The following is a 17,482-nucleotide window of genomic DNA, read 5'->3' as shown; positions in this document are numbered from 1 at the left end:
CGAAGTGTAAGTTGTTCCAATAATATCATTTTTAAACAGTTGTTATACATATTTTACTGTAGTAAAATGAATTAAGATAATTACATATTGTTATCTTCCTTCTTAAGAACAGAGACATTAGAAACATGAAGATACAATGATACACTATATAACTGCACGTGACACTATTTTTGTGACATTTTTGCCTTGACGTCGTGTGTAATAGAAATACAAAAAAATATAAAAAATCAAAAATATGAAACAACATAAAACCGGAGGCTTACTCCCTTAACGACTTGGAAATTTTATTTGAACTTACTGAACCAATACGCGTGCCCACATTCACTTTTCTTATCTCTTATTCTACCAATGAGCCCTTGCAATAGAGTGAAAGACGGAAACAAATAAATAAATAAAATTAACCAAACTGATTGACCACTACATATTTTTAGCCCACCACTACGCTTAAAAAGAATATCATCCTATTGTTACCAATGTAACTATCAGCACCACTAAATCTTATGATAAGAAGAAATAGGTTGTTCATTGGTGTTACAGTGCGTCATCATTGTCGTCAATCATTAACCAACACACATCCACTGCTGTATAAATTCTCTTCCATAATTCTACGTACATACTTTCTTCTTTTACATGCTTTTACGTTTCTCATCAGTGTTTCCTAATGTCATCTTCCCACTTTCCATTAATCGTCGTCTTGGTCTTTCTTATATACTGTAAATCTACGGATCACACTGTTGGTGCAGTTACTGTTAGTTCACTTGCTGAAATCTCTGTCAATCTACGAATCATTTCATTACAGTCGTAACTACGTCTTCCGTTCCAGTTTACTATATGATTCATTTACATCTTTTTTTCTCTCTCTCATAACGATTCCTAACATTCATTTCTCCATTGCGCTGAACAACCCTTTGTTTTTGAATGGATTTCGCAGTAAAAGTCCATTACCACTGCCGTGAGGCGAGACAGACAGAAAACATTGTCTCAGATACGAAAGAAACGGAGGTTTGAAAACTCTTCTTAGTCTACGAAAGGTTTAATAGATCGTTTTCACTCTCTATTTATTCCTTTTGTTAACATTCTAGTTGTTTTCTTCAACTGGTCTAAATAAAAAAAACCTCTTCAACTGGTTCAGTAACATCGGTGTTAATTTGTACTACTTCGTTTTTAATGTGTTGGTTGTACATTATTTTTATCTGTTTAGCTTATAGACCAGTGTCTAGATCTATATTCCGAATGCCGCCTTACAGGGGAAGGAGGGAGAGAGAGGCTACTTCTCGTACTACAATCTTTTTCTCCCTTCCCTGTCCCATTCACGAGCAGCGTGTGGGAACAATGATTGTGTGCAAAACAGCTCCGTGTGAGCTCTAATATCTCCAATTTTCGCGTCGTGATCCTTTCGAGAGACATACGTGACAGGAAGTAACTTGTTTCTCGACTCTTCTTGGAAAGAAAACTCGACAGTAAACATCCGCGTGATGCAAAACGCCACTCTTGTGCCTTCTGTCACTGGATTCTGTCGGCCATCGCTGTAAGTAAGCTCTTCGTTTGATCTTGTCTATCTCTTCCCTTAATACAACTTTGTAACAGTCCTAGATAGTTGAACATAGTCAAAAATCGGATGAACGAGTGCTTCGTAAGCCAATTCTTTTACGGATGAATTACATATCTGTAAGTTTCTCGCAATGGATCTCGGGCTGGCATCTACTTTTCTTACTATTTGTTTTATTTGGTCACTCCACTTTGGGTCGCTCTGGTTGGTTACTATTACCTAGTTTACACTAGTTAGTGTTTCCACCGTTTTGTCACCAACAGCATACTAGAACAGTAGTGCATCTCATCCGCTATTTATGCCCAACACGTCACATTTACATTCAGAGTTAGCTTCCATTCTCTGCAGAAAAGGTCGATCCTCTGAAGGTCTTCTTGCATTTCGCTGTAGACTTCTGGCGTTGCTACCTTCTCACAGACAACAGCATCGTCCGCGAATAGCCTCACGGGGCCTACAACATTATCCACTAGGTCATTTGTACACAGTGGTCAGGAGCAATCTGAAAAGCTTGTAAGGATGTTGCAGGATAGGTTGTGCCGAGAAATAACCGTTAAGAAAAAAATTCTATACGTTGCGCTGTTTGCGAGCTACATCTACATCTACATGACTACTCTGCAATTCACATTTAAGTGCTTGGCAGAGGGTTCATCGAACCACAATCATACTATCTCTCTACTATTCCACTCCCGAACAGCGAGCGGGAATAACGAACACCTAAACCTTTCTTTTCGAGCTCTGATTTCTCTTATTTTATTTTGATGATCATTCCTACCTATGTAGGAAGCATTGAAGTTGTCCAATCAGGTCGTTTGGCGCGCAAACTCAAGCGGCCCGCCAGAGACGGTGTCTTGCAACGTGTTCTTCGTTTGGCTTCCAAAAACCGAACAAGAGAACGATACAAAAATTGGACATGGGACCTCAGTAAGGATCGAACCCGAGCCAAAGGCTGAGCAGTCTCGTGTGCTATCGTCTACGTTACGAGAACAACTGGCATTAATTGCATTGACGGGCAATTGAATTTGTACGCACAACGGCCTGATTGACTAACATCAACGTCAATTAGCTCGGAAACGACGCAATGTATCGAATTTTTTTCTTAACAATTATTTGCCATCACAACTTACCTTGCAACGCCTTCACAAGCTTTTCACACTGTTCCTGACCACCGTGTACATATTGTAAACAGTAATGTCCCTAACACACTTAATTGAGCCACTCCCGAAATTACCTTCACATCTTTGAACTTTTTATGTAAAGAGTGATTTGACGAGTTCTATCTACAGTCACAAGTCCGGTCCGATACTTGTTAATTTCGTATTTTGTTAACTAAATGTCATTGCGGAACTGTATCGATTATCTACCTCAGGTCAGGGAACACGGCAACAACCTGAGAATCTTTGTCTGCTGCGCTCTGGATCTCATGGACAAACAGAGAGCTAAGTTTCGCAATACGTACTGTTAAATGTGTTGTATAAATATATTCCACTCATTGCTGTCGTGTATTTGCGTAGGCGGCAATCAGCTTAATGTCGACAGCGAAAATAGGTAGTTAGTTTTATTAATCCGTATGCCTTCTTCGTTTTATCAGTTTACGGATCTCAACTATTGGTCTGGGGCTGGTGAGAAGACTTTTGGTGATACGCAATTATCTTTCCGAGCTTCTGTTTCAGATCTTAATTTCCCACAGTCCTGATGGAACCTATTGGAAGCGTAGCTCCGACTACATATTCTTCGGTATACTAGAATAGGAGTTGCATTAGTATCTGGTTACTTATGTTTGTTAGTGCCGATTTTGTTGTCAGAAGCTCTCTCAAAACGTGCGTGTATAAAACCGAGGCATACCTTTTATTCACACTTAGTGCTCCGATCCACAACTTCGCGTTGGACTTTGGAATGGTGCAATGTATTTGCGTGTTACTTTGCCTGATTAAACACTTATATTGAAATTACATAAACCTGTCGTCATACAGAATTTTAAGAAAAAATTCCTCCCCCAAACTTACATATCGTTCGTCAGGCACAATGATAATTTTCGTGGAAATGGGAACATACAAAGGCGCATAGACTTGCTTTACCCAGGTTATTTCTTGAACCCAATAGAGAAATAACTATAATCTTCGAAACACCGCACTGTAGTTTGTAGAACATAAATGTCGTCGTAAGTGACATTGATGTCAGTGGCCGGTAAGGTTATTTTTGGCTATTAAATAGTGATCGTCCTAAAGTTACTATACTGACGTCCGGCATGCCTCTTGTTTAAATAAATTTAATTAGAGGGCATTGGCTTGCAATAATGTGTTCTCTTCTTTTACAGATGTTCTCATCATCATTATTTTGCCACCTGCATTTCCAACGCAGTGATTCCGTTGAGTAGGGTACCGTCTTTTTGGGTCAACTGGAGTTTCTAGACAGTAAAGTGACCGTGCGCGAGAATTTGCTATCCAAGTATATTCTCTTCCCTTACTGTGAGCTAAAACTACAAAACGAGGAGCCTACGTTAAACTACTCTGATATGCAGTCTTTAATAACTTAATATTTGTACAAAAATGTTTAATATTCCCACCAGCTTTTTTTCCTTGTTATCTCTGCCGATACAACAGCGCTATTACCAATTCCAACAAAAGTGGGTTCAGCTAAAGGGAAAAAGAGAAAGTCATTGTATCATTTTCTGAAATTAAGTGTACGCAAGAAGAAATAGAGTTTAGACGCGCGTATGAGACAAAACACCGACGCAAACAGTATAAAAAGTAGCTTCAATGGATATTTATGGACAATGATTATGTTTTGGATGGATCCGGATTTTGTTTTCGAAAGGAACGGTGCAGGCCGGAAATGAGAAAATAGGGAAGAACGCTCTTTAACGACGCTTCATACCAAGGTCATCAGAGACGAAACGTGTATAAAGCCCGATTGAGTAGGAAATCGGTCGCTTTTTTCCATAGGACTAACCCTGTGATTTACGGAAACCATCAAAATCTGTACTGTCAAATGGGAATTTGGACACCGCTCCTGCTGATTACGAGTACATTGGTTCAAAATGGCTCTGAGGACTATGGGACTTAACATCTATGGTCATCAGTCCCCTAGAACTTAGAACTACTTAAACCTAACTAACCTAAGGACAGCACACAACACCCAGCCATCACGAGGCAGGTAAAATCCCTGACCCCGCCGGGAATCGAAACCGGGAACCCGGGCGTGGGAAGCGAGAACGCTACCGCACGACCACGAGATGCGGGCTGAGTACATTCGTTCAAGCACTACGCCTCGTAATTCTGTTCGGAAATGCCTGTACGAGGACAAATGGTATGTAGCATTCTCAGGTCGCTCATCCGAAATTCAAGGAAGGAACCTCCAGACATACGTACCTTCTATTTGTTCTACTCATGTACCATTTTATGACCCTTGCGTCCAATTTTGGGACTTTATGCAAACAGACCCCCCCCCCCCCCCCAAGACATAGACACAAATTTGAATACAACGAACAGACACGCCAATGACCGGACGGACAGTTCACAATTTCGTGGAAAAAAATAAGTATGTGAGGCACGACAGAGATCTGAACACGGATCTCCCTCTTCGCAGTACGACGGCGTGACCACATAGCCACGATGCCATGGCTACTGAACTTCCCTCGATGTTGCACATCTTGAGCTTGGACCGATCACTGTTTTTGTTTTGCTTCTTTTTTCACAGGTCAGTACACCTTCTTCCTGTTTCCGTGCTTAATTTGTGTTCAGTGTTTGACGCGCTATTCACTGGGCCATCTTACCACAAAATCTGAGGGGTGCGCAATGGGGAGTTCCCCTAAGTCAGGTGCAGTTCGTGTGTTTACCTGTGCGCTTCAAGCCAATCCGTTTCTGATGTGCTCTTGCAGCTGCCAGAAAATTTGACCGTAAACCTCTCCCGACTTTCACAGTGTACACGGCAATCGAAAAGCAGACACAGCTTTCGTTTATGGTGGATGTCGCCAGGCTGTTAGAGCAACGGTGTGGCTATATGCTGACGGTATCCTGCTCCTGTCAACCCTTTGCACAATGTCTTTGAAAACACAAAATAATCAGTCAAGAAACTAAAAGTTTGAAGACGCTCTTAATCCTTTTCACAAGTCACTTCATTAGCAGCTTCGTGGCAAAATCTGTTACAATAATCCTAAATGTGTGTATGAAAACTGCTAAGTGTTGTGGCGTTATTAGGCAAGATACAACGGGCACTACTGAGGAATGTTGATGTGCGTTCCGTATTGTCTGAGGCTGTAGATATTCCGATGATGAATACCACAATAGTTCAAGTGAGCAGGAATAGACATCACTATAAACGGAAATCACGTAAGTTGAACAGACAGTCAGGTACGGTACAGCATTGTGGTCTCGAGGCCTAAGACCGGTTTGACACATCGCTCAACGGCAGCCTGTTCTGTATAAGCCTCTACCTCTCTACCCGACATATAGCCTCTTGAACCTAATGACCGTAGTCAAACCTTGGTCTCCCTCTACAAAGTTTATTTCTCCACACTTATACCGATTACTAAGTTAGGTTTCTCTTGATGGTTCATGTTGTGCCCTATCAACCTATCCCTCCTTTTAGTCAAATTGTACCACAAACTCCTTTTCTTCCCAGTTCGATACAGTACAGTAAATGCATAAAACTGCAACCAGTGACGTTTTTTGAATAGTTATTTATTATTCCATGAGCCGGTTTTCGAACCTTTTCGGGTGCATCCTCAGATGGCTTTCCAGAAGTTACATATATATTTCTAGCGTAATGCTGAGTGCTGGCTCTGTGACAAAAAGATGGAACATGCTTTAATGTATCGCCATGAGTATTGTTTATCTGTTGACATGGGCGCAAAATTTTAGTTTTGTACTTGGTGTCCATCTGTCTACTTCCATTTCGATGGTCTCTTATTAGTTGCTGATTCTACCCATCTAATCTTCAGAATTCTTCTTTAGCACCACGTCTCGAAACCTCCTACTCTCTTCTCGTCTCTGCTTCTTATCGTCCACATTTCACTTCCGTATAAGATTAAAACTTCGGAAAAATACAAACTTTCTAAGAGTTTCCAAAAGTAAGCAACTTTCGAACACTTGAATGCGTTTGTCTGTGTGGCCATCCTCCGCACCAAGCATATAAATATTTGCTTTGCAAATCAAACTGCCTTTTCCTGCTGCTAGTTATTTTATTAATCCCATACGCGTTTCGCCTTCTCCTTTTCTAAGGCATCATCAGTGGGATCTATAATGATACAATTTTGTTAGTTAGAGATTATCAAACAGTTCACTTCGAGATTTTTCTGTAAAACAGTAATTACTTACGATTTGCTGATCTGCGTTTCCTCACATCTGGTCTGGAGGTCGCACTACCACTTTTATCACTGCCATATAACCACATCTTCGTGTGTTCTCCATCCACACACTGTTCAGCATGTTTCTCACTCTTTTTTGTGGTGGACTATCGTTCTTATGTCACTTGATACAACTATTTAGTCGTACACTTCTTTTCACAGCGTAAATATTGCGACCCCATTACGTATTTCATCGTCTTTAGTATGTTTACTTATGTGTTGCCACCCTAACGAAGTATATGTTCGTTACTAACTTCTGTTTACGATGTTTATACCGTGTGTGTGCGTATGAGTGAGAGAGAGGGGGTAGGGGGGGGGCGTGGTTGTACTAGCTGTTAGCGAGTGGCTGAAAACTTTGGTGACAGCTGTTTTGACTTTTCGTTTCAATATTCTGAGGAGGGGTCATGGATGAGTGAGTGTAAAGATGTTGGGTTCTATTATTATTACATTGAACAGTTATTATATTTATCCTTTTTGCGAACATTATTCTATTATTTTGTCTATTAGTGTAAATAATGAATTGCTTTGCATGTGTACTTGGTCATTCAACAGGATTTTCCCCTCTGCTTTGGTTTTATGTGTGTAGTAATTTTTTGCATGGTCAGAAGGTGCTTTTTGTTGTTGATTCTAATTATTCTCATGTCATCTTCTCTAATGGTTGGTTTGTGCTCATTTTCTCTCTTACTCATACGCACACACACGGTATAAACATCGTAAACAGAAGTTAGTAACGAACATATACTTCGTTAGGGTGGCAACACATAGGTTATCATACCAAAGACGACGAAACACGTAATGGAGTAGCAATATTTAGGCTATGAAAAGAAATATACGACGAAATAGTTGTATCAAGTGACAGAAGAACGATATTCCACCACAAAAAAGAGTGAGAGACATGGTGAACAGTGTGTGGATGGCGAAAATACAAAGATGTGAATATAGAACAGTGATAAAAGTGGTAGTGCGACCTCCAGACCAGATGCGAGGAAACGCAGATCAGCAAATCGTAAGTAATTTCATTTTTACAAAAAATAGCGAAGTGTACTGTTTGATAATCTATAACTAACAAAACTGTATCATAGATCTCACTGATGATGCCTTAGAAAAGGAGAAGGCAAAACGCGTATGGGATTAATAAAACAACTAGCAGCAGGGAAAGGTAGTTGGATTTGCAAAACAAGTACTTGAATTTGTATTGGATTTTAGCAAATTTATCTTGTTCAGAAACGCCTTCCTTGTTAGTCTGAATTGCATGTCGACTTAACTTCGTTAATTATCATTTATTTTGCTGCCAAAACAGCAAAACTCATATCCTACTCTAAGCGCCTCATTTACAATCCTCATATGAGTGTTAGTAAACACTCTATACTTCGAAATACATAGAGTTAGTAAAAAAATATTGTTTTACGCTATGAACTTTCTACGTGGATATTCGTGCAATCACGTTCAGATTTATTTTCTTCCCTTTGTGAGCTGTCGTTTTGTGTTCCAGCTGTACTGGGGCGCCATCAATGCGTCTGTGACGCCACCGGAGCAGGCACCTCTACGCAGGTACCCGCCCGAGAAGCGCAGTGGATCAGGTAAGCATCGAGAGCGTGAACGCGTTGCTGCATTTCGCGCAAGTGCTACTCATCCGGAGGTATGCATCTCTACTGTCCACACTGCGATGGAAAGGGAATGCATGACTATTACAGAGTTTTCATTAAAAAGCTTACAGAAGATTCCAGTTATTATTGCAGTATCGAACCAGTTTCCTTTGGTCGGAATCATCTCAGTTTCAGACTCTGCTGAATGTGACGGGCAGTACCGTTTGATTTTAGTTCAGGTTAGTTTCGTATGTCTAAGACCACATACACTACAAAAATTATGAAGCGAAACGTATGGTTTATACAAAATTTTAATGAAATATTTTACACAGATAGTACTGGTGTCAATCTTTGATGGCTCAGTATTTGACCTATCAACCAATCTTTTTCTTTGTTCACCGTATGCCATAAACCTGTTTTCTCCCCATTTCGATGCAGTAACTCTTTCGGTTGCTCGATTTACCCATCCTACTCCTACATATAACTGTAATTACCTTATTTTAAGTAATGAACGCGGTTTGAAAATCAAGTGTCCCAAAAATACTGTATCATGGAATAATAATCTGTGATATATTTAACTTAGGATCTAAGAGCGTTAAAGAGCACTACAGTATATTTGTCTGGTGATTATGTAGACCGTGCAATCTGCTGTTGTGTGGCCTTGACATATTTCTATCGTCTAAGTCCTAAGGTGTAAAAAAATTCCAACAATTTTTCTGTCCCAGAAATTTTTCAATAAAGAATTCTTCGAACATCAGCAAACAGACAGCGTTTGGCGCAGGAAGTAATGTCTTCCTTACAAGTGCTGTCAACATTGTTCTTGCTCACCCACTTTTCCAGATAAAAAGAAGAAATTTGGAACCGCAAATCAGAGAGCAGTTCCAGTCGAACTACGGATTCTACTCACAAGGAAACATGAGCATATTTCTTGCATATTTCTGGGTAAAAAAAAAGCACACTTGTAAAATATGTGCTCCAGCAATCTACCTCGCAAGAAAAGTTGAGCCATAATTGTGACTGTATGCAGTTACTACCTTCTGAATGTTTTGCTTTTATACATTCGAGCTGTTTGTCACTCGCTCCATCAGTTGTCTAATGCCCGAGCGCGAAGTACTGTACATAAGAATGAGAAAGGCGTTGATGTTCATAATGTCCTTCAACCAACAAGCGATAGTGTTTTGTTCATTATGTCAATGAAGCGGTTTCTAATCTGTATCTGGTGCCAGAGATCACTGTGCTTTGAACACTTTCACGTTTTGATTCACAAATGCAGTGTAAATTAATCAAATGTGCCATTAAAGAAATAGCGTTGCGCAATATACTTGTTAAAATCTTTGCTGTACGCTTTTTTCTTTAGATTGAAAAGCTGAAACTGTTAAAATGAAGCACATTCCCAGAAGTTGGGCTATTCTTCACCGTGATCGGCATGACTGAATTGTAAATCCAAAATCATTAATTCAATTTGGTGCCATATTATGTATTCTTTTCGTTTAAAACAACGTGTTGTGGAACAAGATTTCAAAACACATTTGGCAAACGTGGCCCCCTCCCCACGTAATCTTCCATCACCTTCAACATCCCACAAATAGGAGGGCGCGAGTGACAAACTACCGCAGCACGCGAATGTTTGATACAAGTCACAACTACGTACCATTAGAATTATGGTCCAACCTGCCACGCGGGATCGATTGCTGAGATTGATGACTTGCTTCTGTACTTCTTTCTTTTGAAAATATAAGGTCAAGTTAGCGATGTTTCCTTGTTAATGCTCCTTCTACATCAGTAACGTATGAGCCTTCTAACTGATTTTTTTATGATGTTAAACGTTTAAATAATTCATTTTGCTTATTTATGCCACCTAAAGGTGGCAGGAGTAAAATACAGGGAGTGAATAGCTATTTACAGAAACCAGATGGCAGTTATAAGAGTCGAGCGACATGAAAGTGAAGTACTGGTTGGAAATGGAGTGAGACAGGGTTGTAGCCTCTCCCCGATGTTATTCAATCTGTATATTGAGCAAGCCGTAAAGGAAACAAAAGGAAAATTCGGAGTTGGTATTAAAATCCATGGAGAAGAAATAAAAAAATTTGAGGTTCGCCGATGACATCGTAATTCTGTCAGAGACAGCAAAGGACCTGGAAGAGCAGTTGAACGGAATGGACAGTGTCTTGAAAAGAGGATATAAGATGAACATCAACAAAAGCAAAACGAGGATAATAGAATGTAGTCTAATTAAGTAGGGTGATGCAGAGGGAATTTGAATAGGAAATGAGACACTTGAAGTAATAAAGGAGTTTTGCTATTTGGGAAGCAAAATAACTGATGATGGTCGAAGCAGAGAGGACATAAAATGTAGACTGACAATGGCAAGGAAAGAGTTTCTAAAGAAGAGAAATTTGTTAACATCGAGTATCGATTTAAGTGTCAGGAAGTCGTTTCTGAAAGTATTTGTGTGGAGTGAAGCCACGTATGGATCTGAAACGTGGATGATAAATAGTTTGGACAAGAAGAGAATAGAAGCTTTTGAAATGTGGTGCTACAAGAATGCTGAAGATTATATGGGTAGATCATATAACTAATGAGGAGGTATTGAATAGAATTGGGGAGGAGTTGGTGGCACAACTTGACTAGAAAAAGGGCTCGGTAGGTAGGACATGTTCTGAGGCATGAAGGGATACTAATTTAGTATTGGAGGGCAGCGTGGAGGGTAAAAATCGTAGAGGGAGACCAGAGGATGAATTCACTAAGCAGGTTCAGAAGGATGTAGGTTGCAGTAGGTGCTGGGAGATGAGGAAGCTTGCACGGGATAGAGAAGCATGGAGAGTTGCATCAAACCAGTCTCAGGACTGAAGACCACAACAACAACACAAACCGTTACTGGCTTCAATGTTCTATTTAAAAATTTTAAGGGTTTGGTTGTTGGATATTGTCACAAGACTCAGTGCTGCTGTGTGACTATGACATATCTGTTTGATGCGTAGCAATAGATGTGAAAAAGCGTCAACAGTTTTAGAGCCTGAAAAATTTTTGATTAGAGAACCGTCCAAATACTAGAGAAGGTAGTACATCTCTTCTCATTGCTGTTGACAACATTTTTGTTGTTCACTACCGTTCGTCAGTAGAAAAAAACTTAATTGAAAGAATGCAATGAAATTGGAATCTGCTGTCAGATATCAGTTTAAATTTCTTGTCGAATTTCACCCAGTTGTCTCCTTACGTTAATAACATAATTATGAGCCTCTCAGCTGCTAAAGTTAATGATCTGCATAGCAATAGCAAACCCGTCGGTAAAACATTTAACCGCTTGACTTCACATAGCAGTCGTATCTCAAGGCAACATAATGGCGAACTGCGCGGTCTCCATAAGCCACCAAACAAATATCTTCTAGTACTCTTCCAAGTTCGAAATTAAACACTGAACTTTAAATTCTCAATCAGCAGCTCATTTTCTGTATATGATTGCGAGCACCATACAAAGTCAAGTCAATATCTCTCTATAATGAGGTGACAAAAGTCACGGGATACCTCCTAATATCGTATTGGACCTCCTATTGCCCCTCGTAGTTCAGCAATTCGACTTGGCATACACTCCACAAATCGATAGAAGTCCCCTGCGGAGACTTCGAGCCATGTTGTCTCTATAACCGTCCATAATTGCGAAAGTGTTTCCGATGTAGGATTCTGTGCACGAACTGACGTCTTGATTATGTCCTATTTATGATCGATGGCCAGACGCTGTGACCGAGCGCTTCTAGGCGCTTCAGTCCGGAACCGCGCTGCTGCTACGGTCGCAGGTTCGAATTCTGCCTCGGGCATGGATGTGTGTGATGTTCTTAGGATAGTTATGTTTACGTAGTTCTAAGTCTGGGGGACTGATGACCTCAGATGTTAAGTGCCATAGTGCTTAGTAACAACTGAACCATTTTTTATGATCTATGGGATTCATGTCGCGGTCTGGGTGGCCAAATCATTCCCTCGAACTGTCCAGAATGTTCTTCAAACCAGTCGCCAACAATTGTGGCCCGGTGTCACTACATCGTTGTTACGAACATGAAATCCATGTACAGTTGCAAATGGTCTCCAAATAGCCGAACGTAACCATTTCCAATCAATGATGGGTTCAGATGGACCAAAGGACCCAATCCATCCCATGTAAACACGCCGCACACGATTATGGAACCACCACCAGCTAGCCCAGTGCCCTGTTGACAAATTGGTTCCACGGCTTCGTGCGGTCTGCGCCACACTCGAACTCTACTTCTAGCTCTTACCAAGTGAATCAGGACTCATCTGAACACGCCGCGGTTTTCTAGTCGTCTAAGGGCCAACCGATATGGTGACGAGCCCAAGAGATGCACTGCAAGCGATGCCTTCCTGTTAGCAAAGGGACTCACGTCCGTCATCTGCTGCCATAACACATTAACGTCAAATTTCGTTACACTGTCCTAACGGATACGCTTATCGTATGCCCCAAATTAAATTCTGAATTTATTTCACACAGTGTTGCTTACCGGTTAGTACTGACAACTCTGCGCAAGTGCCGTTGTTGTCGGACGTTAAGTTGTGGATCCCGGAATATTGTAATCCCTAACGATTTCCGAAAACGAATGTCCCATACGTCTAGTTCCAACTACCATTACTTGTCGTGCATTCATCGTCACGCCAGAAACCTGTTCACATGAATCACATGAGCCGGTATCAGTGACCGAGCGGTTCTAGGCGGTTCAGTCCGAAACAGCGCTGCTGCTACGGTCGCAGGTTCGAATCCTACCTCGGGCATGGATGTGTGTGATGTCCTTAGGTTAGTTAGGTTTAAGTAATTCCAAGTCTAGGGGACTGATGACCTCAGATGTTAAGTCCCTTAGTGCTTAGAGCCATTTGAACCACATGAGTACAAATGACAACTACACCAATGCACTGCACTTTCATACTCTCCAACTCTATATCTGCATATCGTTATCCCATGACTTCTGTAATCTCAGTGTAATCGATTTTATTTCTGACTTTTACACAAATCATTTCCCAAAACATTTGAATTCTTTTTGAGATTTTTTCCACTATCTCGTCTTAAAGTTTACGTAGCTTTTTGCGCCCTGCATGTGCACTACCAATTGCGACTGAAGTATTCTTCTTAAGCAACATTGTTTTGCCTAGGTCCTTGCATTCATTTTCAGTCAATACAAATTTGCCTCATTTCTCAGTGATCGCAGTCTCTCGTTTGTTTAGAAGTATTTTTCGGTAGTCCTGCAAGTTAATTTCTAACAAGACCCGTCTCTACCGAGGGTATAATCCCAGAGCGCTCGCTTCTGTGGACCCTGTCGGTGTGCACCAGACTGTTATTTCCTCGAGGTCGGTCACATCGTCTCGGAAAGGCGGCGGCGCTCCACAGATGCAGGACGACTGTAGAGGGCGGTCTGTCGCTTTGGTTTAACGAGTCGCCTGCCCTGTGTATGGCGTATAAAGGCAGTGGCGCGGTGCCTTTATCTCTGCAGTGTCCTCATCAGCAAAGTGGAGGGCGTCTGCAATGCTGCCTGCGGCGCAGAAACAGAGAGCGCCTCCACTAGCGACTACGGATGGTGCAGAGGGTAGCCTGGTGTGTGTGTCTTGCAGGTGCGCGGCCGTGCGTGAGGTGCCCGGGCAGCCGGGCAGTCGTGGCCAGCCGCGGGAAGCGGAGGGTGCTCGTCGAGCAGCCGGAACTGTCGCCCTGCCCCAACAGGTACTGTACGCCTGCAGCTGCTTATCCTCTACGTCTGCACTGAACACTCGCCTCCAGGCGCGGACCCAGAGTGGGTGGGGGAAGCGCCAAATGGAGTCATGCGTCTCCTGTCGGTTCGTAGTAACTGACAGAACGTCATTGCGTAAAACAGAAGTGATTTCTGGTGTTATAGACTCTCTGGCGTTCTAGAAACCAGATGGCAGCTATAAGAGTCGAGGGACATGAAAGGGAAGCAGTCGTCGGGAAGGGAGTGAGACAGGGTTGTAGCCTCTCCCGGATGTTATTCAATGACATTGTGATTATGTCAGAGACAGCAAAGGACTTGGAAGAGCAGTTGAACAGTATGGATAGTGTTTTGAAAGGAGGATATAAGATGAACATCAACAAAAGCAAAACGAGGATAATAGAATGTAGTCGAGTTAACTAGGGTGATGCTGAGGGAATTAGATTAGGAAATGAGACGCTTAAAGTAGGAGTTTAGCTATTTGGGGAGCAAAATAACTGATGATGGTCGAAGTAGAGAGGATATAAAATGTAGACTAGCAATGGTAAGGAAAGTGTTTCTGAAGAAGAGAAATTTGTTAACATCGAGTAGATATTTAAAAGTGTCAGGAAGTCGTTTCTGAAAGTATTTGTATGGAGTGTAGCCATGTATGGAAGTGAAACATGGACCATAACTAGTTTGGACAAGAAGAGAAAACAAGCTTTCAAAATGTGGTGCAACACAAGAATGCTGAAGATTAGATGGGTAGATCAAATAACTAATGACGAGGTATTGAATAGAATTGGGCAGAAGAGGAGTTTGTGCCACAACTTAACTAGAAGAAGGGATCGGTTGGTAGGACATGTTCTGAGGCATCAAGGGATCACCAATTTATTATTGTAGGGCAGCGTGGACGGTAAAAATCGTAGAGGGAGACGAAGAGATGAATACACTAAGCAGATTCAGAAGGATGTAGGCTGCAGTACGTACTAGGAGATGAAGCAGCTTGCACAGGATTGAGTAGCATGGAGAGCTGCATCAAACCAGTCTCAGGACTGAAGAGCATAACAACAACAAGACCCTCTGCTGTTCCTTATCTACATAAAAGATTTAGGAGACTACCTCAGCAGCCATCTTAGGTTGTTTGGAGATGATGCGGTCATAAGTCATCAGAGAACCAGAACAAATTGCAAAACGATTTATAAAAGCTATCTGTATGGTGCGAAAATTGATAATTGACCCTAAATAATGAAAAGTGTGAGGTCATCCATGTGAGCGCTAAAAGGAATCCGTTAATCTTCGGTACGAGAAATCAATCAAATCTAAAGGCCGTAAATTCAGCTAAGTACCTAGGAATTATAATTACGAGGGTAATTCAATAATTAAAGATACAAATTGATCTGAAGAAAAAAAAGGTTTATTTTTACAAAACAATACTTTTCTACTTTTCAAAATAATCCCCTTGAACATTTATGCACTTGTTCCAACCGGCTACAAGCTTTTTTATTCCGGCTGCAAAGAACACTTTATCTTGATGTTTGAACCAATTTCACGTCCTCGTTGTCCTGGTACCTCTTCACACGAAATGCCTTTATCAGTGCACCAAACAAATGGAAATCACTAAGTGCTAAATCAGAACTGTAAGGCGGATAAGGCTGTACTTCCCAGCCGATTTTGACGATGATTTCCCAGGTTAGTTGAGCAATATGAGGACGTGCGTTGTCCTGCTGGAGAATGACACCTCTCCTCTGAGATCCACGACGTCTCTCTCTCACTTTGTTTATTCTGAGTAGTATTCGCTGTCCATTGTATGTTGCTCTTCGAGATAATCACAAAAACTGGACCTTCAGCATCCCAAAACACCGTTAACATGACTTTTCTTGCTGATACTTGAGTTTTGAATATTTCTTGACAGGTGAGTTGGTGTGGTTCCACTCCATACTTTGTCTTTTTGCTTTTGGCTCATAATAGTGAACCCAATGTTCATCACAATTTAAAATTTTGTTGAGGAAGTGCTCACCTTCTCTTTCATAACGTTCCTTTAGCACTGTGCACACTCTCAACCTTGTTTCCTTGTGTAGCCACGTCAACTCCTTTGGAACCGATCTTGTGCATGTTTTGCTGTACTTCAGCTTGTTACTGTACAAACTTGAACTTTATCAACTATCATTTCCACAGTCACAGGGCGGTCGACACGAATAATGTCATCAATTCGACTTTCAAGTGAGGGAGTTGAAACTAAAACTGGTCGACCTGAACGGTGTTAGCCAGTCACTGAGTCGAGAGCATTTTTGAACTCCTGTACCCACTTGTAAAAATTTGCACGATTCATACAACCTTCACTATACACTTTAGACATTATACAGTACATATTCACTGGTTTAACGCCCCCAACAAGTAAAAAACGAATAACAGAACATTGTTCAACTAATATGGACGTTTCAAGCGGACTCACCAGCTTGAAACGTATTTTTGAGGTTATAAACAAAACAATGTCGATACATCAGCTGACCATGGCTCATCCCAGTGATGCCAACTTAAAGCCATAAAAGTACCAAACTTACCCTACTAACAGATTTTCCCCAGACCAATTTGTCTTTTTAATTATTGAATGACCCTCATACCAACAAACTAAATAAAAAAGAACACATATAAAATGTTGTGGGAAGACAAATCAAAGACTGTGTTTTATTGGCTCAAAACTTAGAAAATGTAACTAATCGACTCCAGAGACTGCACTTAAGTGTGATTTGCAGAGTATCGATGTAGATGTAGGTGTAGACTTAGTCTGTTCAAAATTAGTTTAGCAATATTAGGAAAAGGTTAGATTGCCACTCACCGAGAAAATGACCCGCTGACAACAGAAGACCACGAAGTTGGGATCACGGGTTTACTTCAGACTTTGTTCACCTTTAGTGGGCCATTAACACAACACAACGTGCAAGGAGAAAGGTGCACTACTCTGGCAATTCGGAGAAAATCGCAGCAGACGGTTTACGCGTCTTGTATCTAACTGGAGCATCTGTGTGAAGGCAGCGGCGTTAAGAAGTCATTGCGGTCAAATGTTTAACGTTCGCGCTTTGCAAGAGGGTCGTAGACGACGCTACAGTCCCAACTCCGCTAACACTTATTTTCTTATCTTTTTTTTTTCATCACTGGTCACTTACATTTTCATGAAGTTGCAGCGAATTTCATATGTCATTTGACTATTTACTATTTGTAACTAAATTTTCAAAGACGAGAGGCAGGTTTGCAAAGCCCAAATCAAACCTCTATAAATAATAGTGCAAATGACTTTATTCAC

At 41.2% G+C, this 17,482-nt stretch overlaps 1 protein-coding gene across 1 annotated transcript in view; it reads left to right on the top strand.

Annotated features, from left to right (window-relative positions):
- The window catches only part of LOC126268115 (uncharacterized), an 846,423-nt gene that overhangs the window by 732,251 nt on the left and 96,690 nt on the right, over positions 1-17,482 (top strand). The window contains exons 6-7 of the mRNA XM_049973639.1: positions 8,386-8,473; positions 14,090-14,195. Of these exons, the coding sequence (XP_049829596.1) occupies positions 8,386-8,473; positions 14,090-14,195 (194 nt within the window). The remainder of the gene's footprint in view (positions 1-8,385; positions 8,474-14,089; positions 14,196-17,482) is intronic.

The sequence above is a fragment of the Schistocerca gregaria genome, chromosome 4 (assembly GCF_023897955.1).
Source record: "Schistocerca gregaria isolate iqSchGreg1 chromosome 4, iqSchGreg1.2, whole genome shotgun sequence".
Taxonomy (NCBI): domain Eukaryota; kingdom Metazoa; phylum Arthropoda; class Insecta; order Orthoptera; family Acrididae; genus Schistocerca; species Schistocerca gregaria.
This window is presented reverse-complemented; position numbering and strand designations above follow the sequence as displayed.